General features: G+C 35.7%; 1 protein-coding gene across 2 annotated transcripts in view; it reads right to left on the bottom strand.

Moving 5' to 3' along the window:
- Positions 1-26,937, bottom strand: part of KIFAP3 (kinesin associated protein 3) — a 189,777-nt gene that overhangs the window by 110,097 nt on the left and 52,743 nt on the right. For both annotated transcript variants that reach the window (XM_072648684.1, XM_072648685.1), the window contains exons 7-10: positions 26,348-26,472; positions 24,427-24,525; positions 23,009-23,187; positions 4,330-4,492 (exon numbers count right to left, since the gene is read on the bottom strand). In XM_072648684.1, the coding sequence (XP_072504785.1) occupies positions 4,330-4,492; positions 23,009-23,187; positions 24,427-24,525; positions 26,348-26,472 (566 nt within the window). The remainder of the gene's footprint in view (positions 1-4,329; positions 4,493-23,008; positions 23,188-24,426; positions 24,526-26,347; positions 26,473-26,937) is intronic.

The raw sequence follows: 26,937 nt of genomic DNA, 5'->3' as shown, positions 1-26,937 counted from the left end.
GATCCAAAAAGAGAAACTCCTAGGAACATTGTGGCCAAATTCCAGAGTTCCTTGGTCAAGGAGAAAATATTGCAAGCAGCTAGAAAGAAACAATTCAAGTATTGTGGAAATACAATCAGGATAACACAAGATCTAGCAGCTTCTACATTAAGGGATCGAAGGGTGTGGATTATTATATTCCAGAAGTCAAAGGAACTAGGACTAAAACCAAGAATCACCTACCCAGCAAAATTGAGTATAATACTTCAGGGGAAAAAATGGTCTTTCAATGAAATAGAGGACTTTCAAGCATTCTTGATGAAAAGACTAGAGCTGAAAAGAAAATCTGACTTTCAAACACAAGAATCAAGAGAAGCATGAAAAGATAAACAGCAAAGTGAAATCATAAGGGACTTACTAAAGTTGAACTGTTTACACTCCTACATGGAAAGACAATATTTGTAACTCTTGAAAACTTTTTTCAGTATCTGGGTAGTTGGTGGGATTACACACACACACACACACAGAGCACAGGGTGAATAGAATAGGATGGGATCATATCTTAAAAAAAATAAAATTAAGCAGTGAGAGAGAAATATATTGGGAGGAGAAAGGGAGAAATGGAATGGGGCAAATTATCTCTCATAAAAGAGGCAAGTAAATGACTTTTCAGAGGAGGGACAAAGTAGGGAGGTGAGAGAAAAAACATGAAGCTCACTCTTATCACATTCGACTAAAGAAGGAATAAAATGCACATTCATTTTGGTATGAAAACCTATCTTACACTATAGGAAAGTGGAGGAGAAGGAGATAAGCAGGGTGGAGAGGATGATGGAAGGGAGAGCAATGGGAGAAGGGAGCAATTAGAAGTCAACACTCTTGGGGAGGGATAGGATCAAAAGAGAGAACAGAATAAATGGAGGACAGGATAGGATAGAGGGAAATATAGTTAGTCTTACACAACATGACTATTATGGAAGTCATTTGCAAAACTTCACAAATATGGCCTATACTGAATTGCTTGCCTTCCCAAAGGGAATGGGTGGGGAGGGAGGGATGAAGAGAAGTTGGGACTCAAAGTTTTAGGAACAACTGTTGAGTATTATTCTTGCCACTAGGAAATAAGAAATACAGGTAATGGGGTATAGAAATTTATCTTGCCCTAGAGGACAAAAGAGAAGATGGGGACAACGGAAGGGAGGGATGTTAGAAGGGTGGGCAGATTGGTGATAGGGGTAATTAGAATGCTCATCTTTTTGGGGTGGGGGGAGAGGAGAAATGGGGAGAAAATTTAGAACCCCAAAATTTTTTGGAAATGAATGTTGAAAACTTAAATAAATTTAAAAAAAGAGAGAGAGAGATAGTAGTGGACAAGCCCAGACTAAGAAGTGTGAGGAAGGTTTCAGCAAATAGCCTTTATTATTTCCGCATGGCATTAGGTAAGATTCTCTTAGAGAATAGAAAGAAGTTATGGTACAAGAAGCCTGAGGAGATTAAAGAAGATTTGGAATAGACAGGGTGGTAAAGGGATGACCTTACTGCCATGAAGCTGAGATTAGAGAACATAGGTTTGGAGCAGACCTAGTTAGCAAGGGTGAAGTGGTTTTCAGGATGGCCCCAAAATGGAACTAAGATCTCCCTGACTCTAGAGTCTTCCTCAGTAAAGAGAACACCCACACTTAGGAGTAAGATATGGATGATGAAACAACAAAGGAGATGGACAAGGAGCAGAAGAGAACAGTACAGATAAAGTTGGAAGATTAAAGAGGGCTGGGGTAGAAAGATTATTGAGGTCATATTCTGCTGGAGAAGACAGGAGAGAACCAGGACCCATCTCTATCTTCTACACTACAGTCATAAAATAAGAGAGACAGTGCTAAGAAATACATTGTTCAGATCATCGGCTTTAATTTGGCTAGAGGTACTCTTAGAGAATTGATCCAATGATCAACGAGGGAACACATTACTATACAAAATGAATCATAATAATCTTGATCACTTCACTATAAATAAAACCAGAAAAAGGAAGTTGCAGTCAAGTACAAGAATGGCTCACAGGTATGTCTTGGTAAGGCAAAGAAAGGAACTGGTGAAGCTGGTTTGACTGTATGCCCGAAGGCCACAAGAAACATAATTAGAAGGGACATTTGGCCCTCTCCTACGGCAGTGCTCATGACGGTAGCTTACACACCAACAAAGGTTGCAAAAGATGAATGTCCAGTTAAGTTTACCATAAATGCTCCAACACAAGAACTACTTTGCCTTCAATCATTTTCTGAAAATGGAAGTGGAAACGTGAAGACCATTCAGTTCTGCTTTAGTAATGTCAAGATACAGTAAAAAGAGCTTTTTTACTTGCCCAGCAGAGTGATTTCTCATATTTTGGGAATTTAAATAAAATGATGAAATTTCATTGTAAAAGGCCATCTGGGGAGGAGGGAAAAGAATGTTCTCTGTGCTCAGAATTCTTTCCTGCTCCCTTTGCCACATCATAATGATAGAATTGCTTTTCAAACTAACACAAAGCATCAGTCAAAAAGAGGCTAAAAGTTGGGACACATTTTTTTGTGTTCTATTTTTGTTTTCATGTCTTTCATAAAAGCAATGTAAATGTTTGGGCTAAAAAGCCTAGTATTAGACACCAATATAATGGAGAAGTCAAGATAATTAGGGTATAGATCCCTATTCTTACAGAAGGGATATTTTAGGATAGGATTAGGAGAAATGGGAGTTCTTGGAAAGGTTAAATAACATTTAGCATTTATTGGATGCTTATACTGTACTAAGGAAGGGATTAAACAAGGGGTTAAACAAATCCTTCAACTGAATGCCTAATTTAAGAGACTAGTGTGTACAAAGATTAAAAACTTTTATTAGCTCTTTCCAAAATCTTAGTTTTAAGCCACTAAAACTCTTTCTTTCTTTTCCAGATCTTCTAAGCTAGGGCTTTAAAGCATAGTGACTAAAGTCACCAAAGACTGGGATTACTTGTTCTACAAATTAGAAGGCACCTTAAGATTCATCCCTCAAAAGAAATTTCTTAATGATGCCTGGGACCATTGAGGAGGTTTCTCTTGGCTCATTTGGAGAGTCCTTCTGGGAACATTATCTTCTAGAATGAATGATTCAAAAGAAGAATGTTAGAACTGAATACATGATGAGAAATGAGAGCTGCTGACAGAACCTTTCCTTTCACTCTTCCAGCCTTACTTGATACATACTTGAAATACTCAAAGTGAATGGGGAGGATATAATACTTTTTTACTTTTATTTTGGCTTGGGAAACTAATGGAAAAAAGATGGTCTGGTGGCTTCACTGACACTAATATCATTAAAACTCTAAATCAGTGAAGAACTAGATTCAATCAAATTCAATAAATATTTAAGTGTCAGTTAATTGCAACGTGCTAGATAGATATACTGTGCTGAAATGTTAAAGATTTAGATAAAAACACAACAATATCTACCCTCAAGGAGCTTATATTCTACTACATACTAGATATGTACAAGTTTAAGATAAATGAATAATCCAACAAATTCTGAGCTATAGTAAAGTTCAACTGCCCAGAACATAACTGATAAAAGGCCTAATCCTTGTGAAAACTAACTTGTAATAATCAAAAACAATCATCTATTTGGTCTTGCATCTGAAATAAAGAATCTCTAAGGTGTCCCTTACTACTTAATCCAAGGCATTCACTGAAAATCAAAGTAAATATAATGCCTCAAGTCACGAGTGCCACTTCTGTCAGCACCATCATTTTCTTTGGGCTCTCTCTCAGTTTGAGGATTCATCAAGTATAGAAAAGTTAGGGTAAATTGTATTTATGTACTATAAAATGCATTCTTTTAGTGGAATATTTTCTAATTTCTAGAAACTTTTTGACTGCAAGTACTCAGTACTTGTACTTACATCCCTTACTTACCTGAGTTGTAGAAAAAGCCTACAACAGCATTTTAAGACAGAACTAACAACAAAGAATCACTCACAAATGATGCACTAAACGTTACAGTATAGAATTTTTATCTTGTCTGTCATTTCACAGCAAATTTTACAAATGAGACAGCATATAGACCCAACTTCACTCCCTAGGCAGTTCTTTCATTCCTTCACTTTGAATCAAAAAATGGGGAAATGCAACTCTAGGGTTAAAAGTTGTATTTCTACTAGGGGGTTCTGGAAGAGTTAAGTTTTTCTTGGTTATTCTGTATTTATGTTATTCAGTTCTCAATCAAAGGACATAAACAGAAAGCTTTTTTCGAGATAAAGTTTCAACACAAAGATAACTCTTTTCCATTAAAGACATTCAAAGTGTGAGTAACATTATCATTTGTTTTAAAAGAACATACCTAAAAGTGCAGTGAGTTTGGGAAGTAGTCCAACTTGTACCATCTTGTTTCTTAGTCCTGTATCAAAGGATAGATTTAACAAAAGTCTTAGGGTGATATTTAGGAGATCTTCATGTTCAGAAGGTACCATTTTCACCAATTTTTCAACGATGTCCATTTCTACCTATAAAAAAAATAGGATAAACAAAATTGAAATTCAATTTAAAGCAACAGATAAAAACAACTGCTGTCTATGATAATCTGTATACTTTATATGTAAGTATATGTTATATGTATGTATTTCAGATCAAAAGATCCTCCCCAAAACAAAAGAACCTTATTTTTCAACACCAATATTTCCCTACTGATGCAATAGAGCTGAGGATCATGTAACTCACAGAAACTCAGGGCTGAAAGAGCAACTTCTACAAAATACTTTGGTCATCCAACTTTTGCTTAATGAAATCCAGTAAAGGAGAAGCCACTATTTCTAGAGGCAGCAAATTTCATTTTGGGATAGCTGTAACTGGTTAAAAAATTTAAAAAGTTCTCCTTACACAAAGCCTAAATTACTCTTACAACTTCCACCCACTGCTCTCAGTTCTGACATATATGGTCAAGCAGAAAAAATATAATCCCTATCCACAAGACAGCCATTCACATATGTGAAGATAGTTACGGTATTCATGAACATTCCCCCCTTTCTCCAAGCCTTCTCTGTTAAACATCCCCAACTTCTTCAGCCTACACACTACACACTCCTCTTTATTCAGCCCAAGATTCTATTAGGTTTCTTGGTTGTCATATGATGCTGTTGACTTCCCACTGTCTTCCAGATTACTTCAGGATCTTGTTTTTTTTTTGAACTACTAGATAGCAGTTATTGGTACCCAAACATCATAGTTTCCAAAGAATCACAAATTATAGGTTACCCAAGGAACAGTAGAACTATGTGAAAGATGAGTTAAAATGTGCTGCAGTACATCACCAATGATAATAATTTGTGAGCAAGATGTGGTATAAAAGAAATCTCCAAGGACATTTATGACTAGAAAAGGAGTTAGGTTAATCATGTAGCAAACAAAACAAATATAGTTAAAATTAGAAGGAAAACAGAAAACTGGAAAAAAATTTTACAGCAAATTTCTCTGATAAAGTCCCCATTTCTCAACTATATAGGGAACTGAGCCAAATGTATAAAAATAAGCCATTCCTCAACTGATAAATGGTTAAAGGATATGAATAGGCAGTTTTCAGAAGGACAAATCAAAGCTATTGTCATGTGAAAAAATGTTCTAAATCACTACTGATTAAAAGAAATGCAAATTAAAACAACTCTGAGATACCATCTCACATTTATGAGACTGGCTAACATGAGAAAAACGGAAAACAACAAAGCTGGGACACTAATATGCTGCTGCTGGAGTTGTAAACTGATCTAATCATTCTGGAGAACAATTTGGAACTACATCCAAAGAGCTATAAAACTGTGCATATCCTCTGACCCAACAATACCACTACTAAGAGGTCTGTATCCCAAAGAGAATGAAGAAGAGTGAAAAGGACCAGGTTTTATTTTTTAAGAATTAGAAATTGAAAGTATTCTCATCAGGTGGGGAATGGTTGAACAAGTTGTGGCATATGATTGTAATGGAACACTTGTGTTATGAGGAATGAGGGGCAAGACAGTTTCAGAAAACTCTGGAAGACTTACCTGAACTCAAAGAAAGCAAAGTAAGCAGAACCAGGAGAACACTGTATACAATAACAGCAATATTGTTAGGATGTTCAACTATGAAAGACTTATCTATTTTGACCAAGACAATTCAAAAGGACTCATGACAAAAAAACCAACACTATCCACCTCCAGAGAAGAGCTAATGAACTCTGAATGCAGACTGAAGCATATCTTATTTACTTTATTTTTGTCTGTGTTTTGTGTGACTTCACATGCAGAACATATCATATTACTTGCCTTTTCAATGGACAGGAAATGGGCAGGAGGGAAGAGGATCTGGAACTCAAAATCTTAAAAAACGAATGTTAAAATATTTTTGCATGTAATTGAGAAATGAAACAAAAAAAGAATTATCCTTCTAGTGTCCAGACTGAGGAATAGCTGACAAATTATGATATATGAACATTATGAAATACTACTGTCCCATATGAAATGATGAAGGGATAGGTTTAGAGAAACCTGGGAAGACTTGTATGAACAGGTGCATAGTGAAGAGGGAAGAACCAGAAGAACAATATATACAATAACATTCTAAACACAAGATCAATACAATGGCCAGTCACAATTCCAGAGAGCTAAAGATGATCTATGCTACTTATCTCCTGACAGAGAGGTGATGGATTTCAGATGTAGAATGAAACATACATTTTTTTTTTCCAGAAATGGATAGTGTGGGGAATTTGTTTTGTTTAACTATGAGTATTTACTATATGGAGTTTCTTTTTTTTTTTAATTAGAAATTGCGCAGGGGGTGGTGGTGAAATAAATAATTGTTGTTTTTTTTTTTACTTAGTAAAAGCTTCTTTATTTTTTCAAATAGATATGATAGTAATTTATTTTTTTATTAATTTCATTTATTTTCAATGTCCTACAATCACTACCATATAACTTAGATTTTTTTCTCCTCCCTCCCTCCCACCTCCCCTCTTCCTCCCCGAGATGGCATACAATTTTATATAGGTTCTACACATAAATTCCTGTTAAATACATTTTCACTATTGTCATGCTGTGCAGGAGAATTAAAATGAATGAGAGAAATCATATAACAAACCAAAACGTAATACACACACAAAAAAATGATCTGCTACATTCTGTGACTGAATTCCATAGTTCTTTCTCTGGATGTGGAAGGCATTTTGCCTTAAAGACATTGGGAATTTTTTTAAGTCCTTGCATTGCAATGAAGTTCCAAGTCTACCAGAGAAAACTGTCCCACACTGTGGTCATTGCTGTGCACAAAGTTCTCCTGGTTCTGCTCCTTTCACTCAGCATCAGATCATGTAAGTCTTTTCAGGCCTCTCTGAAGTCTTCCTGCTCATCATTTCTCATAGCACAACAGTATTCCATTACATTCATATGCCATAATTTATTCAGCCATTCCCCAATTGATGGGCATCCCCTTGATTTCCAGTTTTTGGCCACCAAAAGGAGCTGCTATAAATATTTTGTACACGTGGGACCCTTTCCCATTTCTATGATCTCTTGGTGATACAGTCCTAGAAGTGATATTGCTGGGTCAAAGGGTGTGCATATTTTTGTAGCCCTTTGGGCATAGTTCCAAATGCTCTCCAGAATGGCTGGATCAGCTCACAGCTCCACCAACAATGAATTAGTGTTCCAACTCTCCCACACCTTCTCCAACATTTATCATCTTCCTGTTCTGTCATGTTTGCCAATCTAATAGGTGTGATGTAGTACCTCAGAGTTGTTTTGATTTGCATCTCTCTAATCAATAGTGATTTAGAGCATTTTTTCATATGACTATAGATACTTTTAATTTCTTCCTCTGAAAACTGCCTGTTCATATCCTTTGACCACTTATCAACTGGGGAATAAATAAATGCTTGTTAGTTTAAAAAAAAATTCTCGAGGGGACGGAGCCAAGATGGCAGAATAGAAAGACACACACATGCTAGCTCCGAACCCACAGCCCATAAAATATCTGTAAAAAAGAACTCCCAACAAATTCTGGAGCAGCAGAAGCTACAGAACAACAGAGCGGACGAGATTTCTGTTCCAGAGAGCCCTGAAAACGTCTCACAAAAGGTCCTTCGTGCTGCGGACCCGAAGCCGAGCCCAGCCCTGCCTTGGCTGCGCAACACCGAGAGGAGCGGCTCCCCGAGAAGGTTTCAGGGACGGAATCTCCAGCAGCCGCGCAGGTCCCTCCACCCACGGGCCCCAAAGGTTGGTGAGAAGGTCTTCTCGGCTTGCTGAGAGGGGAGTGGGGTGCCCCCATAACTCCGGCCCCCTCAGGAGGCAGCAGCAGAGGCGGGAGTGGACCGGGGCTCCCCAAGCAGGCAGGAGCCAGGATCCATTGTTGAAGGTCTCTGCATAAACCCCCTGAGGGAAATGAGCCCTGAGTGGCAGCCCTGCCCCCACCTGAGCACCTGAACTTAATCTGACACTGAATAGCGGCCCCGCCCCCACCAAAGCCCTGAGGCTGGAAAGCAGCATTTGAATCTCAGATCCCAAGCGCTGGCTGGGAGGATCTGGAGGTGAAGTGGGTGTGAAGACAATACTCAGAAGTCAAGTCACTGGCTGGGAAAATGCCCAGAAAAGGGAAAAAAAATAAAACTATAGAAGGTTACTTTCTTGGTGAACAGGTATTTCCTCCCTTCCTTTCTGATGAGGAAGAACAATGCTTACCATCAGGGAAAGACACAGAAGTCAAGGCTTCTGTATCCCAACCCACTCAATAGGCTCAGGCCATGGAAGAGCTCAAAAAGGATTTTGAAAATCAAGTTAGAGAGGTGGAGGAAAAACTGGGAAGAGAAATGAGAGACATGCAAGCAAAGCATGAAAAACAAGTAAACACCCTGCTAAAGGAGACCCAAAAAAATGCTGAAGAAAATAACACCTTGAAAAATAGGCTAACTCCATTGGCAAAAGAGGTTCAAAAAGCCAATGAGGAAAAGAATGCTTTCAAAAGCAGAATTAGCCAAATGGAAAAGGAGGTTCAAAAGCTCAATGAAGAAAATAGTTCTTTCAAAATTAGAATGGAACAGATGGAGGCTAATGACTTTATGAGAAACCAAGAAATCACAAAACAAAACCAAAAGAATGAAAATATGGAAGATAATGTGAAATATATCATTGGAAAAACAATTGACCTGGAAAATAGATCCAGGAGAGATGATTTAAAAATTATGGGACCTGAAAGCCATGATCAAAAAAAGAGCCTAGACATCATCTTTCATGAAATTATCAAGGAAAACTGCCCTGAGATTCTAGAACCAGAGGGCAAAATAAGTATTCAAGGAATCTACAGATCACCACCTGAAAGAGATCCAAAAAGAAAAACTCCTAGGAACATTGTGGCCAAATTCCAGAGTTCCCTGGTCAAGGAGAAAATATTGCAAGCAGCTAGAAAGAAACAATTCAAGTATTGTGGAAATACAATCAGGATAACACAAGATCTAGCAGCTTCTACATTAAGGGATTGAAGGGAGTGGAATAGGATATTCCAGAAGTCAAAGGAACTAGGACTAAAACCAAGAATCACCTACCCAGCAAAACTGAGTATAATACTTCAGGGGAAAAATTGGTCTTTCAATGAAATAGAGGACTTTCAAGCATTCTTGATGAAAAGACTAGAGCTGAAAAGAAAATCTGACTTTCAAACACAAGAATGAAGAGAAGCATGAAAAGGTAAACAGCAAATAGAAGTCATAAGGGACTTACAAAAGCTGAACTGTTTACATTCCTACATGGAAAGACAATATTTGTAACTCTTGAAACTATTCAGTATCTGGGTACTGGGTGGGATTACACACACACACACATGCACATGCACATACACATAGAGACAGAGTGCACAGAGTGAATTGAATAGGATGGGATCATATCTTAAAAAAATGAAATCAAGCAGTGAGAGAGAAATGTATTGGGAGGAGAAAGGGGAGAAATGGAATGGGGCAAATTATCTCTCATAAAAGAGGCAAGCAAAAGACTTATTAGTGGAGGGATAAAGAGGGGAGGTGAGCGAAAAACATGAAGTTTGCTCTCATCACATTCCACTAAAGGAAGGAATAAAATGCACACTCATTTTGGTATGAAAACCTATCTTACAATACAGCAAAGTGGGGGATAGGCGGATAAGCAGGGTGGGAGGGGATGATCGAAGGGAGGGCATGGGGAAGAGGGAGCAATTTGAGGTCAATACTCATGGAGAGGGACAGGATCAAAAGAGAGAATGGAGGTAATGGGGGGCAGGATAGGATGGAGGGAAATATAGTTGGTCTTGTACAACACGACTATTATGGAAGTCATTTGCAAAACTGCACAGATTTGGCCTACATTGAATTGCTTGCCTTCCAAAGGGAAGGGTGGGGAGGAAGGGAGGAAAAGAAGTTGGAACTCAAAGTTTTAGGAACAACTGTAGAGTACTGTTCTTGCCACTAGGAAATAAGAAATACAGGTAAAGGGGTATAGAAAGTTATTTGGCCCTACAGAACAAAAGAGAAGATGGGGACAAGAGCAGAGAGGGATGATAGAAGAGAGAGCAGATTGGTGATAGGGGCAATTAGAATGCTCGGTGTTTTGGGGTGGGGGGAGGGGACAAACGGGGAGAAAATTGGAACCCAAAATTTTGTGAAAATGAATGTTAAAAGTTAAAAAAATAAAGAAAAAAAATAAAATAAAAAAAATTCTCTCCCCATGCATTTCTGTGAAAAGTATCTTACCTCATTCTCTATTTTTTTATAGTATGAATTTTAATAGATCACAAGTACATTTTTGAGCTTATGATGACTATTTGTTGTCTGACTGCATTTTGCCTCTTTCTATATTCCCAGTGCTTAATATAGCGTCTGTCATACTGTGATCATTTAATACGTTTATTGATCAATTTATTGAGATGCTACTGTAAACCTAGTATCTGACAAACTGCTTTCTATGTTTCTTGGTAGTTTTTGTCAAATTGGGAGTTCTTTCCCCAACTAATTTATATTCTAAAGTTATCAAATACTGGGTTATTAAGGTAATTTTTTTCTGATACTTCTTTATATAGTATCTTTCACTGATCTACTTTTCCGTTCTAACTAGGATCAAATATTGTTGATGATTACTGACTTGTAATATAATTTGAAGTCTGGAAGTGCTATAGGCAACATACTTTGTAAGAGGGATAGTTTAGATGTCTCTGGAAAATATCTCATCAAAACAAAAGTATCAATAGTTTGTTGTTATTTTCGATCAGGCCTATTAGGGGTTTGGTGACTTGTCCAGTGTCACAGAGCTAGTAAGTGTCTGAGGCCACCTTTGAACTCAGGTTCTCCTGACTCCAGGGCTAATGTTCTATCCACTGGGCCACCTAGCTGCCCCATCAATAATTTTTAAAGCATGAGATTTTTATATAAGTGAATTAATGAGCTCGTCAGATACAGAATCGAGTCAAATCCTCTTATTTTACATATGAGGAGACTGAGGCCCAGAAAATTAAATGCCTTACTTAAGAATTATGTAGCTATTAGGTATCTGGGATGGACATTCGACCCAGGTCTTCCTGGCTCAAGTCCAGCGTCCTCACCACTAAATCAAGCTGACTTTCATTTCAAAGAAACCAAGCCTCTATCTTTTCAAAAACCTATCTCTTAACATTTTTCCCCCACATTATGTTGTGGAGCTGTGAATCATGGAATATCAATCACAGAAGAAATAAAATTGCAGATCACTCAAAGGGCAACAGAAAGAGCCAAATGGTGGTATAAATGGGCTGCAGTATATTACCATTCAAATATTATCAAAGCAATTTCTTGCCAAAAAGTAGGCAGACCACAGGGAAAATGCACAGTTAGCAAGCTGCCCTGTACCCACATAATGTTAAAAGGTTCAGAGAAAGGTCCATAGCACAAAGAATCTGTAGCAGGTACTGATGAGAGAACATGGATGAGTTGTGCCATCTGTGCCATTGGAAAGGGTACTAACTACACTTCCATGATCTTAGACCCACTGAAGCTGAAGTACAGAAGTAAATAAAGTTCTTCAGTGACACTTACATGAGTGGCATTTTTTTTATTAATTAAATTTAATACAGTTCCCCTCATTAAAAATTTGAGAAGCAAATTATCTCCTCAGTTCTGGTCTTCTTTCTAACTCGTTTTTTACTACTTAACATCCACCTTTTATCCTGCATGCTCAAGCTCAGATTTACAGGATGGGTCACAATGGGCTACCTCCTGAGCTCCACTGCTCTTCCAAACGCATTATTCCATTACCTCCTTTTTTTAGGGGGTGCCAAATAGTCTTAAATTATGTGAATGTCCTTTCTTTTGTATCTGAAGGTCTTTCTCCCAATGGCTTGCAGAACTTGTTTCTGAATTGAAATGTTAAATTTAACCACTATGGAGTTTTCAGTGTTGGGTTTTTTGTTGTTTTTCCTGGAGGTGATCTGTGAAATTTTTTCTATTAGAATTTCATTATCTATGTTCAGAAGTTCTGGACAGTTTTCTTCTATTATTTCCTTCATTGCGGTGCTGAGATTCTGTGTCCTGCTATGCTTTTGGGGAGACCAACAACAGTCAGATGGTCTCTATGCACCCCATCTTCAATATGAGTAACGTTTTGCTTTCATAGAGAGCATATTTTCTTTTAATTTTATTTTTTTGTTCTCTCCTTCTAGGTTGTCTTTGACTTCTGTGTACTGTATTTCCAATATTTTGTTCTCTTTTGTTTCTTTAGCGAGGGCTGCCACCGCAAATCCAAGTTGTTCTATTTGGCTCATTACAATTGTTGTGTAGGACATAAATTCTACTCTCATAATCCTCTTTTCTCTTTTAAACCACCCAAGAACATTGTATTGTGATTTCATGTTCTCATCAAGTGATTTGATCTTTTTATTTTCCAGTATTTATTCATAAGATGTCTGAACCAATTTGCTAAATCTGGAGGTCACATTTGAACTTACATCCTTGTATTAGTGTTCTTCCTATGGATTTATCTACTTATGTTCAAAGTTTTTTTTTTATTTCTCTTCTTGAAATCTTTGGTATTTTTAAGTATTTCTTTTCCCCTTATTTTCCTTATGTATTAATTGCTGATTCCCTCCCCTCTGACTGTAGTTTCCTTCGGGGCTGTCTGCCCCAACTGACTTTTGGATGGTCAGAATGGGCCTCAACTTCTGGATGCTATGCTTTTTTCCTCAGGCTCAATAGAGCACTGCATCACTCTCCAATCCTCCTCCTCTAAGCATAGTATCCTATCCAGGTCCTGTCCTTCTCCTTCTCTTCCTAAGTTCTCTGGACCAGCACTTGCAATTCAGAGCCCGTTTTCCTGGCACTGCCAGTTTAGAGCTTTGCAGCACTGGTGCTTCTGGACTGCAGCCCCTGGCAAAGCTTTTGCTCCTAAAAGGTTGTAGCCAAGCTGGCTGTTGAGTCTATAGCCTAGAACTGTGGTCTCCATAGCAATGGAATAAGGAAGGGGAGAACAGAGTGTAGAGGTGATTTTTTTACATTAAACCAGTGATATATCCTTGGGTATGTTAGTATAGCCGTGCTGCTAGTAGTGAAGGAGGCAGGGGAGGGGTACTCAGTGAACTCACAGTCAGTAAGAATCGGTTCTTGAGATTTGGGAATTTTTAAAACTTCTTTTTGGATTCTGGGGATCCTAGACCTTGGAGACAGCTGAGGTTACTTTATCTTGGGTGAATAATTTCTGTTTTGGAGATGTATGGTAAATCAGGAATGTTAGAGAAAATCTCTAGTCTGCCATCTTGATGCTCACACAATCTTGTAATTCCATTAAAAACTGAAAAGAAAGTGACTAAAACATTCCCTTGTTCTATCTCTGCTTACACCTCACCAAACCATAAACCTGGATTACTTACACCATTTGCCTCTTTCACTCTGAAACGTGCTGCTGATTGGAGCTGAAATAAATTACCAAATTGTGTGAATGAGTTTGTTATAAATTTCGTATATAATCTCAACTGAGCCCTCATTACAGAAAGGCAATCTTTCTACTCCCTAATTGATTCTTTGTCCCTTCTAATCTCTCAAGTCTCTCACCTCATTTCTCTCGCCACCTTCTCAAGTAGGGACAAAGCTTCATGCATCACTGAAAAAAATCAAAGTCATTCACTACATTAGTCCCTCATCTTGCCTCTACCTTAATTCATAATCCTTTGATATCATTTTCTACTATTTCCTCCTTTATGGTAGTCTCTGATGAAGAGACAGTCCTACTTACTGCCATGGTAAACTCCTTTATATGTACGCTTGATTCTATCCTCTTCCCTATTCTCCATCAGACTATCCCCACTGCGATTCCCTCACTCTGTCTTCAAAGTTTCCCTATCTACTGGTTCCTTCCCTGTTACCTATAAACACACTCTGCTTTTTCCATAAAAAGCCCAACCTCAGTAGTCATCACCCATTTCACTTCTACTTTCATTCTTTTCAATGCCTTCTGACCTCATCATTCATGAAATTCCTCCATAAAATTATTGGTGATCTCTAAATGGCCTTTACTCAATTCTTATCTTTCTTGATTCTTGTGGCATTTAACACTCTCAACCATCTTCTCTGGATGCCCTCTTTTCTCAGTCTTTGTGACTGCTCTCTATTGGTTTTTCTCCTACCTGTCTGATTACTCCTCAACAATCTCCTTTGCGAGATATTTCCTTCTCTATCTATACTCCTCTCACTTGGTGATCTCATCATGAGCCCAATTCTCATCTCTACATAGATGACTCTCAGATCTATGTATCTAGTTCCAGTCTTTCTTTCTCCTCAGTACCAGTCACATCAAAAACTGTCTACTGGGCATCTCAAACTTGATGTCCTGTGAGCATCCAAACACATCATTCAAAATCAACATGCAATCCCCATCATTTAAGCTATGTGCCTGTTAAATAGAAAGTGCCTAATAAATGCATGATAAATGACTGAATGAAGAGAGACCTAAGTCAGAACGTCTCTCCTCTGACACTTAGTAATTCTGTGAAACATGTGCAAGTCATTTAACCTCTCCAAGTTTTAATTTTCTCATCTGTAAAATGAAATACTTGCACTAACTTCACAGAGATGTTATAAAGATTAGCTAATTTAGTTAATATCATTATAAAGTATTATTATTACATTATCTCCCACATCAAAATATACACACAGACTTCTGCAAAGAGAGTTACCTTATAAAAGCAGTATTATATAGTGGAAAGAGGGCAGAATTTATAGAGAGAATAAGTAGGCTCCAAACCTGCCCTACTACTTACTGAGTGACTTTGAGCTAAGGCACAAGCCCCTCTGGTACTGAGTTCTTTCCTATAAAATGAGGAGATTGGACTAAATGACCTCTGAGGTTCCTTGATGCTCCAAACCTGATTCTATATCTTTTAAATCTATCTTTTTTTCTCTTCCACATAAACCTTCTAGGAGTAGGGAGTTGTGAGACCCAACCCTCCTGCCAACCAGTTTTTTAAAAACTCTGCTGTATTTTAAGTTATTCTTAAAAAGTAAAAAATAAAAAAAGAACTGTACATTTAAAAATACAAATACCAACTAAAGGAATAAATAAAAAAAAAACTTTTATATGGTACCACCATAGGAATAAAGGTTTAAAATTTAATTCTTTCTATTAGGACTGGTTTTAGCAAAGAAATATTAGTTCACTGTCTCTACCTACCAATTATCACACCCCTGTTCATTAACTTTACTTTTTAGTCTACAAAAATCTAAGTAAATTCAGAAGTATATGATAAAGTTATTAATCATGAAAAATAATTTCAGAAATTGAAAAGAGAAGGTTCAACTCTTCTAATATTTCAAACTTGCATAGCAGCAGGAGGCAATCATCTTCTGAGAATTATACTTTGTATCTAATTCTGGTTGTCAATTTGTAAACAGTCAACTCCTCATTAAAAGATTATCCTAACTCCATTTTTTTCAGGGAAACTAGTGCTGCAAGAGGTGATACGTGACTTGAGTAATGTCCAATGTTATAAATGGCAGAGCTGTGAATGGACGTGAAGGCTGCTCTTCCAAATCTGATCAATTCTGCTGCCGCTTTCATGGCTGAGAGCATCCACCCTGAGGATTAAGCTTATAAAATAGGGGATACTAAATACTGACCAAGTGCCAAGAGCTGGAAGGGGTCTCAGCTCCTACTCCAACTTGGACTATCTTCTATATTGTGGATAGATTATCAGTTAGCTAATGTTTGAATAATTCCCTTCAGAGGAATGTAACAACTTCAGAAAGCAATTAATTGCACTTTGCTTAGTTTTTATCTGAAAGGTCTATTCTTTGGCATAGTGATGAAGTCCTCCAAAACCTGAATATTTGGTTATCACCTGTTCCATAGAAAGTCCAAGGAAGAAAAATGTAGGTTTGAGTGGACCACATGGCAACACAACGTTTTATTGTATTACAGGGAATGGATTACAAAATTTCCATTCCTCCCAGCCAAGACATAGAGAAATAAGAGTGATATGATATCGAGAATTTCAATGATACCCCAAACAAGCAGTTTTACTAGGAACATTCTATTAAACATAGTGTACTTAAGCTACATAAATAAATGTACATATTCTAAGTATGGAGATAGTATGCCATAGTGAATAGAAAGCCCAATTGTGACTCAAGAAGACTTACATTCAAGTCCTCCCTCTGAAACATACTGGAACAAATAACTTAATCTCTCAGTATTCCGGGTAATTCTCTATGATTATAAATAATCAGAGAAATTGTTGATCTGCATTGCTGAAGGGAGTTTAATTTTCTTACTGGAGTTCTCTACACTAATGAAAAAAAAATCTAGGTCCATATTGTGATGCTTCATATTTTATTTTAAATGGAGAAAAATGAAAATTATCTTATGTTTAAAATTATCTAAGATTTGAATAACAATGTCACTATCTGAGGTCACTGGTTGCTCTTTTAGCCAAAAGAGATATTGGGTGGCAAGTTTTCAGAAAACTTTTTTTCTCTTACTTAAAAAAACAAAGCAGCCTGGATGTTTTTGCTGATGTTTGTCTTAAATGTCCTGAGATGATTTTTTCTCTTACTTAAAAAAACAAAGCAGCCTGGATGTTTTTGCTGATGTTTGTCTTAAATGTCCTGAGATGATTTACTCCCTTGTTGATTTTCCTACTACTATTTTATCCAAAAACTGAAAATTCATTTGGAACCTTTAGGCTTGGGGTGTCAAACTCAAATAGAAATGGTGGCCACTAAACTATATATAAGGATCCCTGAGGGCCATATATTAACTTAAGTTTTAAAATGTAACATTATCTATGTTTTATTGTATTTCTATTTATTTCGTCAAACATTTCCCAATTACATTTTAATCTGGTTCGAGCAGCACTCAGGAGTGCTGAGCCCCCAGGCTATGAGTTAGCTACCTCTGCTTTAGGCTACCATTGCTACATACGAAAAGACTATAAAAATCCTCTATTTTCCTTAACCCATTTGACACAAAGAGGAAGGGGAAGTATTAGTTAAATATTATAGTAAAAGAAGAAACTATATTTAACTGATGATGTAGATTGATATATCAGCTACTTACTATTTTTGCATAGTTACTAGAGTCCACATCTGACACTAATTATTTTAAGTTACATTTTTCTTGTGAAAAATTTGCAACGTATACCAGTGATTGTAGGAGAGATTTAGAAACAAATAACTCAGCAGGTTTGTTTATTAATTGTCCTCTAACTAAACTGAAAGGAATGTGGAATGTATGCCAGGAAGTCAATCACAAAGTTAAAGGATACATTCTTATTTATTTAATTCATCTCTCTAGTCCATGCCTTTTCAGCTGATAAAGGCACAGTGCCAACCAGTAAAAGAAACAACTGTACCAAAATGAATGTCTAACATTTTATTTCTATGAAATGGAATAGAAATTAGGAATGCAGATTGGTGTCCTTGAATTTTACATGAAAAATATCATAATATCATGAAACAGCTAACCTACCAATAAGTTTACTTCAACCTTCAAGTGACTTTTCCCAATGTCACTTGAAAGTCAACATTTTATTGGACTTCATTTATCACTGGTACTGACAAAAAAATCATCCAAAAATAAAAATTATATTCTAGACAAAAAATTTTAAAATGCATAAAGATCCCTTAAGCCAATAATTTAGATAGGGCAATATGGTGATCCTGGGGGAAAATCAGTTAACTTCTGTTTGCCTCAGTTTCCTCAACTGTGAAATGGAGATAACAGTACCTACTCTCAAAGGGTTATTGTTACGATCAAATGAAATAATATTTATAGAAAGTGTTTGGCACAGTGACTGGAATGTAATCGGCAATACATGAATGCTTACTCCATTCCACCTACTTCTACTCCTGATTGTACCATTTACCTTGGGCAAGCCAATTATGACTCTGAGCTTCAATTTTCTCATCTGTAAAATTAAAATATATGGCAAGAACATGCCTAAATCTTTAATTTCTAGCTCTAGAAGTCATACCTATGAAATACCTTTGAGCAAATTCCATTCCTTCTCTAAATAAATTTAAAAAAATAACTACCAAATTTTCTTTCTTAAATTTTTTTCCTAATTATACATATATATGCATATGTATATATATATATATATATATATATATATTTTTTTTTTTTTTAGGAAAAAAGTTATTTTTTTTCAACCAAATACACTGAAATGAAAGAATCACAGGATCAAGAATCAAGAGCTAGAAGGCATGTTAAAAACCATTTAGTTCAACTACCTCATTTTAAAAATAAAGAAAATGAGGTTCAGGAAGTGTATTACATGTCTATAGTCACACAGGTAGTAAAGTAGTATTGGAATCCAAGTTCTCTGATTCCAGAGTCAGTGTTTTTATACAGCATTAAATCTATTCTCTAAGTCCTACGTATTAGCTACATGTTGATGATGACACAGTCTGAAATCACTCTGCCCAACTCCCAGGAAGGTAGATGATCTAACTAGGCACATGCAATGAACCCAAAGGGTAATAACTAATTGTTCATATCATACTGCTTTTCTAAGAAAGATCAAAGAAGACAAAAAACATGTTTTTTATTAGCTTCTATAACCTAGTTCCCAGGGCACTGTTCCTGTACACATTAAGTACCCAGTAACTATATTATGATGATATATGACAGCTGAAACCAAAGTGCTGTGGTAAAGTGCCAAACTTGATGAATATAAATAAATATTTACCAAGTACTCAACAGAGTACATAGCAATGCACAATGCTCTCTCAAGTTTAAAAAGTTTAGATAGACCAGGGACTAAAAGAATCTTCAATCTATCATTAAATAAAGGAAATAAAAAATTGGTACCTATACATCTGCTTAACAAAAACCAAAAAAGATTATGTAGAAAAAGTAGTGGTGACCTTTACTACTTAAAAGAAGAGTCATTAGAAATCTTTACATTATATGTGGTCACAAAAATGTTTCTTAAAACCATCTATAATGAATCATACAAAAATTTTATTTTTGATAAAAAAGGCATGTGTGCCATCACGTAAAAAGCCACATTAACAAGACTTTATTAAGTGTCTTTTATGTGCCAGGTAATTAGTAAAAGATTAGATGATGGCTTCTGAAGGATAAGGTCACTAATCAAAATCTACCCTAACGCAAATAACTTAGCTTAAGAAAGGTTCCATTTGTGTGACAGGTAGGAGAGGTGCTAATTGTTAGCTCAAAGATTAGAAAAGTTTACAAAGTTTACCCAAGAACCCTATGAATCTAATAATAAAACATTGTTTAGAAAAATATAGACCTAAATGATAGGGGGAAAAAACATTAACTGCTCACAAGTAGATTTATCATTAAAAGGCAATACTATCTAAATTAATTAATTTATTTAGTGTTATACCAATCAGACTTTCAAAGGAATATTATAAAATGCTAGGAAAAATAATAATGAAAATACAAATGAAAAATAAAAATGAAATGAAAACCAAATGTCAAGAATCTCAAGAATAATAATGAAAAAAAGCAGAAGGAAAGCTCCATTACCACCAAAAGTTAAAATGATACTGCAAAGCAGTAACTGTTAAAATGATTTGGTAGTGGTGAAAAAAATGGGTCTGTCAGTAGAACACATTACAGATCCCACATAAAGAAGCAAATAAAAACGAGAGAATAGTGTTCAATAAACTAACGATCCCCACTTACTGAAAGGACTCACAATTTACAAAATCTATCATAAAAATTGAAAAACTTAAAAAAATTAAGTTTAGACTAATAGCTCACACCACATATCAAGCTAAGTTCTAAATGTATATATGACCTAGATATGAAAGGTCATATCATAAATAAATTGGAGAAGTAAGGAAGGAATTATCCTTCACCTCTGTGGATAGAGACTAAACAAGTGATAGGGAGGGGATCACAGAAAATAAAATCAATAATTTTGATTATATAAAATCAAAAAGATTTTGCATAAACAAGTCAGATGTAATTAGAATTAATTAGAACAGAAACATTTAACTGAGAACAAATCTTACGGCAAGCTTTTCTTATAAAAGACTCATATCTAAGAGATATAATGAACCAATTCAAATTTTTAAAACTCATTCATTCCCCAACAGATAAATATCAGTGTTTTCAACAGATATAATCTAAGCTATCAATAAATGTATAAAAAATTCTCTAAATTGTCAATAATTAGAGAAAAGCAAATTAAGGTACGTTTGAGGTTCCAACTCATACCCAACAGAATGATAAAACTGTAAGAGGAAAAATACTAAAAGGTCTGTGAGAAAAGGGGCACACGTATGCGCTGTTGGTAGAGTTGTGACTTGTTCTGTAATGCAATTCAATATTATGCCGCCAAAGTGGTAACTTTGCAAACTACGTATGCTCACTGATCCATCTACACCACTTTTAGGTTTATACCCCACCCCACTCCAAAGAGATTAAGAAATGGACCTATACATACAAAACTATTTGCCTAGTAGCTGAAAACTGATTATCCCAGTGGAAATTATCCCAGTGGAGAATGTCTAAATGAATATAATGGAATATTATGTCAGAAGAAATGATGAAATAGTTTCAAAACTAGGAAGATGTCCATGACAACAACAAAGTAAGCAGAAAAGTGTCTGGTACATCAGAGGCACAATAAATGCTATCTGAATCAGCAGCTTATTTCACAGCAATAATGTAAAGAGAATTGTGAAAGACTAGAATTCTGACTGATGCAATGAAAAAACACAAGTCCAAAAGCCTGAAGATAAAAAAAACAAGCCATTCAGTTCCTGCCAGAAAAGTAAACAACTTAAAAGGCCATGAGACATATATTTTTGGATGCGGACAATTTAAGAAATTTGATCTGATAAACCTTTCTTTAAATTAATTGGGAGGAAGAAGTGAGGGGTACACATTATAAGTTCAGGCAAAAATAAAATCGTTTTAAAAAGTAGTGGATTGGTTGTATTCTGAAGGTTTAAAGAAGGTAAAGAGAAGGAAAGGCAAAAGGAAAACACTATTACAGAAAAGAGGAAGGGGAGAGAACTGGCTTTTTACCACAACTGGATTGAGGGAAAAATATCACAAACACGATGTAAGGAGTGGGGAAAGCAAGCCTGAGATGAACAGAGGAGGGCTGAACATACATATGTACAGTCTGGTATAAAAATACATCAGACCCAAGAGGGAATCAAGTAGTGACAGGGAGAAGGAAGTTAAAAGGGAGAATACTGGAGGGGAAGGAATGGCCCCAAGACAAATGTGCTTCGAGATTCTGAAGGAGGGATTAAAAAAAAAAAACAAACAAGTAACAAGAATCTAAGGAATTGAACGTCAATTAGGGAATGGCTGCCTAAATTGTGGTTGATGAACGTAATGGAATATTAGTGCATGATAAGAAATGATGAAAAAGATTTCAGAGAATCTGGAATAGGATGAATTGACATAATGAAATGAGCTGAACCAGGAGAAAAACTTACACAAGGAAAACCATACTGTAAAGAAAACAACTAAGAACCCAACAACAAAATGAACTGTTTCTTGAGGAGGCCTAAAATGAAGTTTGTTATTCACCTTGTGACTAAGGTGAAGGTAAGACACTCAAGATGCACGATGGGTATTTTTGGATGTGGCTATTGTGCAGATTTTTTTTACTGTGCTTTTTTGTTATAAAGGGTTTTTTTTTTCCTTAAGATTTATTTTTTTTAATTGTAGAAGAAGGCTGGATGGGAGAAAAGGTTAGCAAATACTAATTTCAAAAACAAAAGACCAATGAAACATTTTTTTAACTGTATGATTTAATTGTATGAAAGATATCCGAAGGCAGTACAGAAGCACAGAGAAGCAAAATATTTCTCAAAGAAATGTATGGATTTTATCATAACTTTAAAAAAAACAAGCAATATGAAACAGAGATTCCAAGTTTCAGATATAATCTTAGTTTTTGTGTTTCATCTATGCAAATGGTCTTTTTTGTGCTTAAGTTCAAAATAAAATTTTAAAAACCATGTATCAAAAATTCTTTTAAAAACACATTTATATGTATCCATATTTATTCCCCATTATTTGTGAATGTATGAATATTTATGTGTGTACTCATATGGGCATATATTTAATTGATATGCATATGAATGTAAAGATCTGTGTACATATACACACACACACACACACACACATTTAAGAGTACATATGCTCACGTCATCTACTTGGACATTTTGGAATTAAAACCCTACGTGTACCCCATAACTGGGCACTAAATAAGCAGCCACACATCAACCGCTGTTCCTAACCCTTAAACCGTTCTTCTCTGACCCACTGAGACTCAACCCTCAACAGAGTAAATCTTCTCCGGGACAGTCACACTCCTCTTCAGTGCTGTGTAAAATATCTCTCTCTTGAATACCTCTTTCTTCCCTGATGACATCAGATAAACGTGACATTATTATGGTAAGGAAGAACTAAAATTCAGATCAATGATTGTGCTCTGATAATACCACAGTCTGGACGGTTTTTTTACAGCAAATTCCAACACAAAACAGTTTAGGAAGTAGGTTCACAACTTACCATATCATTTTTGTTTTCCATAAAAATGCTAAGTTTCTTTAGGAAAGACACCACCAGAATTAGGAGTTCAAAATTATCTCGATCAAGCGCCTTCACCAGCATGTGAACTATGTTCTTGTTCCTCATTTTCAGCTCAGTCCGAGTATCCTCAGCAAGGTTCAAAAGCAAATAAAGAGCAACTAGAAAAATAAAGGTAACTGGTTAGAGTATGGATTGACAAGAGCTTTTTAAAACATAATAATTCTTTCCTATAAACCAAAGTCCTAAGAAGAGATGAGCATTATTTTCAGTCATTTTTATTTGTTAATAATTAAGGGTAGATAAATCAGAAAAAAATTGTCAAATACGCAGATATGAAAATAGTAATTGTCAGACATCGGAGAAACCAAGGCAAGTTATTTATCACGTGCTTTATTACACTAAGGTTGCTATTGTGAAGCCAGTTACAAAGAAAAATGTGCCTCCTTATTTTGAACCAAATTTTGTGAGAAAGAAATCATTTTTTCTTATTTAAATTGCTACAATAAATCAATAAATGTTTGTTGAAGGCCTAAAGTATAATGAGTCAGTTGAAAATAGGTTATTTCATCACAATTTTCAGCTATCTGACCCTGGGTAAGTCACTTTAACATTCTTTGCCTCAGTTTCCTCATCTGTAAAATGAGCTGGAGAAGAAAATGGCAAACCACTCCAGTATCTTTGCCAAGAAAACCCCAAATGGGATCACAGAAAGTTGGACATAACCGAAAATGGCTGAACAACAATGAGAACGTAGGAACGCAGATTTCAGTGTGTTGATCAAATAAATACTTAGAAGGAGAACCAATGACAATATACAGTATGGAGCTGGACATCCATCAAAGGGCATGGCTTCATTCTTGCTAATAACCATCTTTAACAAGGACCTAGAGATTCTAAGTTCCAGGCTCTGCTTATGTTTATTTTACACTATCAAGAAAGTCCAGAGATATGAAAGTACTGCCTCTTAAATCAAAGGAATGCTCAGATCTCTCTCTCTCTCTCTGTTTTTCAATTTCATCTGTGGAAAACAGTAACCTTTTCAGTGGGGAATTAGATGAAAGGTGTTTTAATATCAGGGAAAACATCTCTGAAAAGTTATGTTTGAGATATCTGAACTCCAAGTATATACAAATTTTAATATTTAGAGTGCTATATTGATGAAAAGTCAATGTGGGTAACTGAGGAGTAGAAGGGGAATGTGATGACTGCTCAAACAACCAACTAATTGGAAATAAACCTGAGGTAAGGACAGGGAATGAGAAGGCTTACATTATATTGAATTTATAACATTTTCTATTAATTTTGGATTTGGCTTTTTTAAGACAATGAAAACCAGAACAAATGAATACATCTGCAAAGTAAGCACTTTTTCTTTTTCATAAATGAGGAATCTGTACCTCGTAAGAGCTGCTCCTGCTTTACCACCAAACCTTGATACTTCTTATAGGTTTTCTCATAATCTTTTTTAATAGTTTGGTTTTCAGGGTCTTCATCAAGTAAAAATATCAAGTTAAGGATCATATTATATTCATTAAAGCAGAGAAAACCTATTTAAAATGCTATGAGCAAAAGTATTTAAAACTGCCATACTCAATCACATATTCCTATACTCAATCACACAGAACTTTAATCATTAATTTTGGGCAAATACTTAACTGTAGAATGTGAATCCCTTATGGGCAGATTGTTTCATTTCTGTCTTTACAGCCTGGAGATGCTTATTAATTGCACCTTCAATTAAAATGCATCATGAAAAAGCTACAGAGTATCCAAAAGTTCACTTAACATAAAATTAAATAATAACTAGAGATAACACATGAACTTATAATAGGGTTGGTTAAATACTGCACTGCCAACAGGAATGTTTATCACAGCTCTCCTTCAAGTTTATTAGAACTTCTGATTTAAATAAGATACATCAACTTTCTATGTCAGAGGCCCAGACCTAATGCTTTGTGAAAGGGACCAATTTTGACACCACTTTTGGAGTAAGTAATACTGAGTATATTTTAGGGTTGGAAAAGTCTTGGGTTTGAAAAGGTCTTCTGAACATAAATTACACTGGCACTAGCACACAACAGTCATGCAAAAACATCTCTGCCTACTCCCATAGGGGCCATGTGTTTGGATCAGGTTCAGGAAAACACAAGAAAATATGTGAGACAATATTCTATCAATAATTGGTCATAATGGTAAGAAATCCTCAGAAACAACAGTTAATGATCATGAAAAAATAAACAGGCAAATAAATTCTTGAGACTCACAAAAGAAATAAAAAGGGATTTTGACATATTATCAAGAATGGTCTCATCTCCATTCCTTTTTAATGGCTGACCTTAATGCCTGAAATGCTCTCCCTTTTCATCTTTTCCTACTGCATCCCCAGAGTTTCCAATTTCCTCTACCTTATACGGCCTTCTCTCTGAGACCATCTTTCATCGATTCTGTATATGTCCTGTATGTATGTAGTTGTTTGCATGTTGTCTTCCTCATTAGAATGTGAGCTCCTGGAAAGCAGGGATGTTTTTAAACCATTCTTTGTATTTCTAGCATGTAGGGTAGTACTTGGCACAAAGTAAGCATTTAATAAATGTTTGTTTATCAACAATACTATTGCCTCATGGGTGCAAGAGCAGGTCCACAATCTTATTAGAGGAATGGAAGTAAATCTGTTTTCTGCCATCCTAATTTAGAAATCTAAATGAATTTTCCATTGGAAAAAAATGTCATAGAAGTGGTTTGGTTCTATAGTAAAATATTTCAGGTATACTATGCAGTCAGTATCAATAACACTGCTTCTATGCATTCCAACCAACTCACCTACAAAATCTTTGAACACAACAGGCTGTCTATATTCTCCATTGGTTAAAGGATCCTGTCTAATTCTGGCAGCCACAATTTGAGAGAGCAGTGACTAAGTAGAGAGCATTCAGGTGAGAGTGACACAGAGAGAGACACTGTCATGAAGAGACCCTGAGGAAGCTGAGAATTCATTCATTCACTCAGTTATTTGTCATGAAGAAAGCTATCTTAGAATGCTGGCATAGTTAACATGTAGAAGAAGCTCTGTTGTGTGATAACCCAGAGAGTAAAACTAGAACCAAGGGTTGTAAGTTACATGGAAACAAATTTCAATTTGACATAGCAAAGGACTTTTTAACATAATTAAATTATTTAATCTGATATTCTCACTTTTACTTTCTTTGAGTAAAAGTACTTTATTAATGCTGCATCACTAATATGACCAGATAAAAAAATTTCAATATATCTACTGCTAAAAGTTAGTCTTCAGACTGAAGTCTCATTCTGAAAGGATATCAGCTTTCTTCTTCTTAGAAAGTTCCTCTTGCCACAGTTCATGTCTCTTCAACTCATGATCAATTATATTCATACACAGAGCTCCAATTTTATAGTGAGTGATTAGTCCATGAAATTGAGAAAAACTACATTAAAAGGAAATATGTATATATGTATTTATAGAAATAGGTGCAATTCAAGCTTGAGGCAACAGGTTCATAGTAAAAAAATTAATACACACTATACTAGGAGATAATATTTTTATAAATGAACATACACACATTACACATTGAAGACTTTAAATCTGTAAGACTTTATTGCTCTCAGAACTGGCATTCTTAAGTTCTTATAAAATTATTCTAATTTAAAGCAAAAAAACACAATTATTCAGAACATATTTTTAATAATTGCAACTCTAGCAGCCATTTACTAAGTTATGCGCAAAGACAATTTTCAGAAAGCTATTTAGCAAGACTAATTATGTCACAATGTCTGAAAGCCACTTTAATTATTACCTAGAATATAACTTCTAATACCTTCCTGTTTACTAAATGAACATTTATTGTTTGTTTTGTAAAATGTACTGTTGTAATGGTAAAGAGACAAGACAA

Source organism: Notamacropus eugenii, chromosome 2, assembly GCF_028372415.1.
Source record: "Notamacropus eugenii isolate mMacEug1 chromosome 2, mMacEug1.pri_v2, whole genome shotgun sequence".
Taxonomy (NCBI): domain Eukaryota; kingdom Metazoa; phylum Chordata; class Mammalia; order Diprotodontia; family Macropodidae; genus Notamacropus; species Notamacropus eugenii.
Note: the sequence above shows the minus strand (reverse complement) of the source record. Positions and strands in the feature narration are given on the sequence as shown.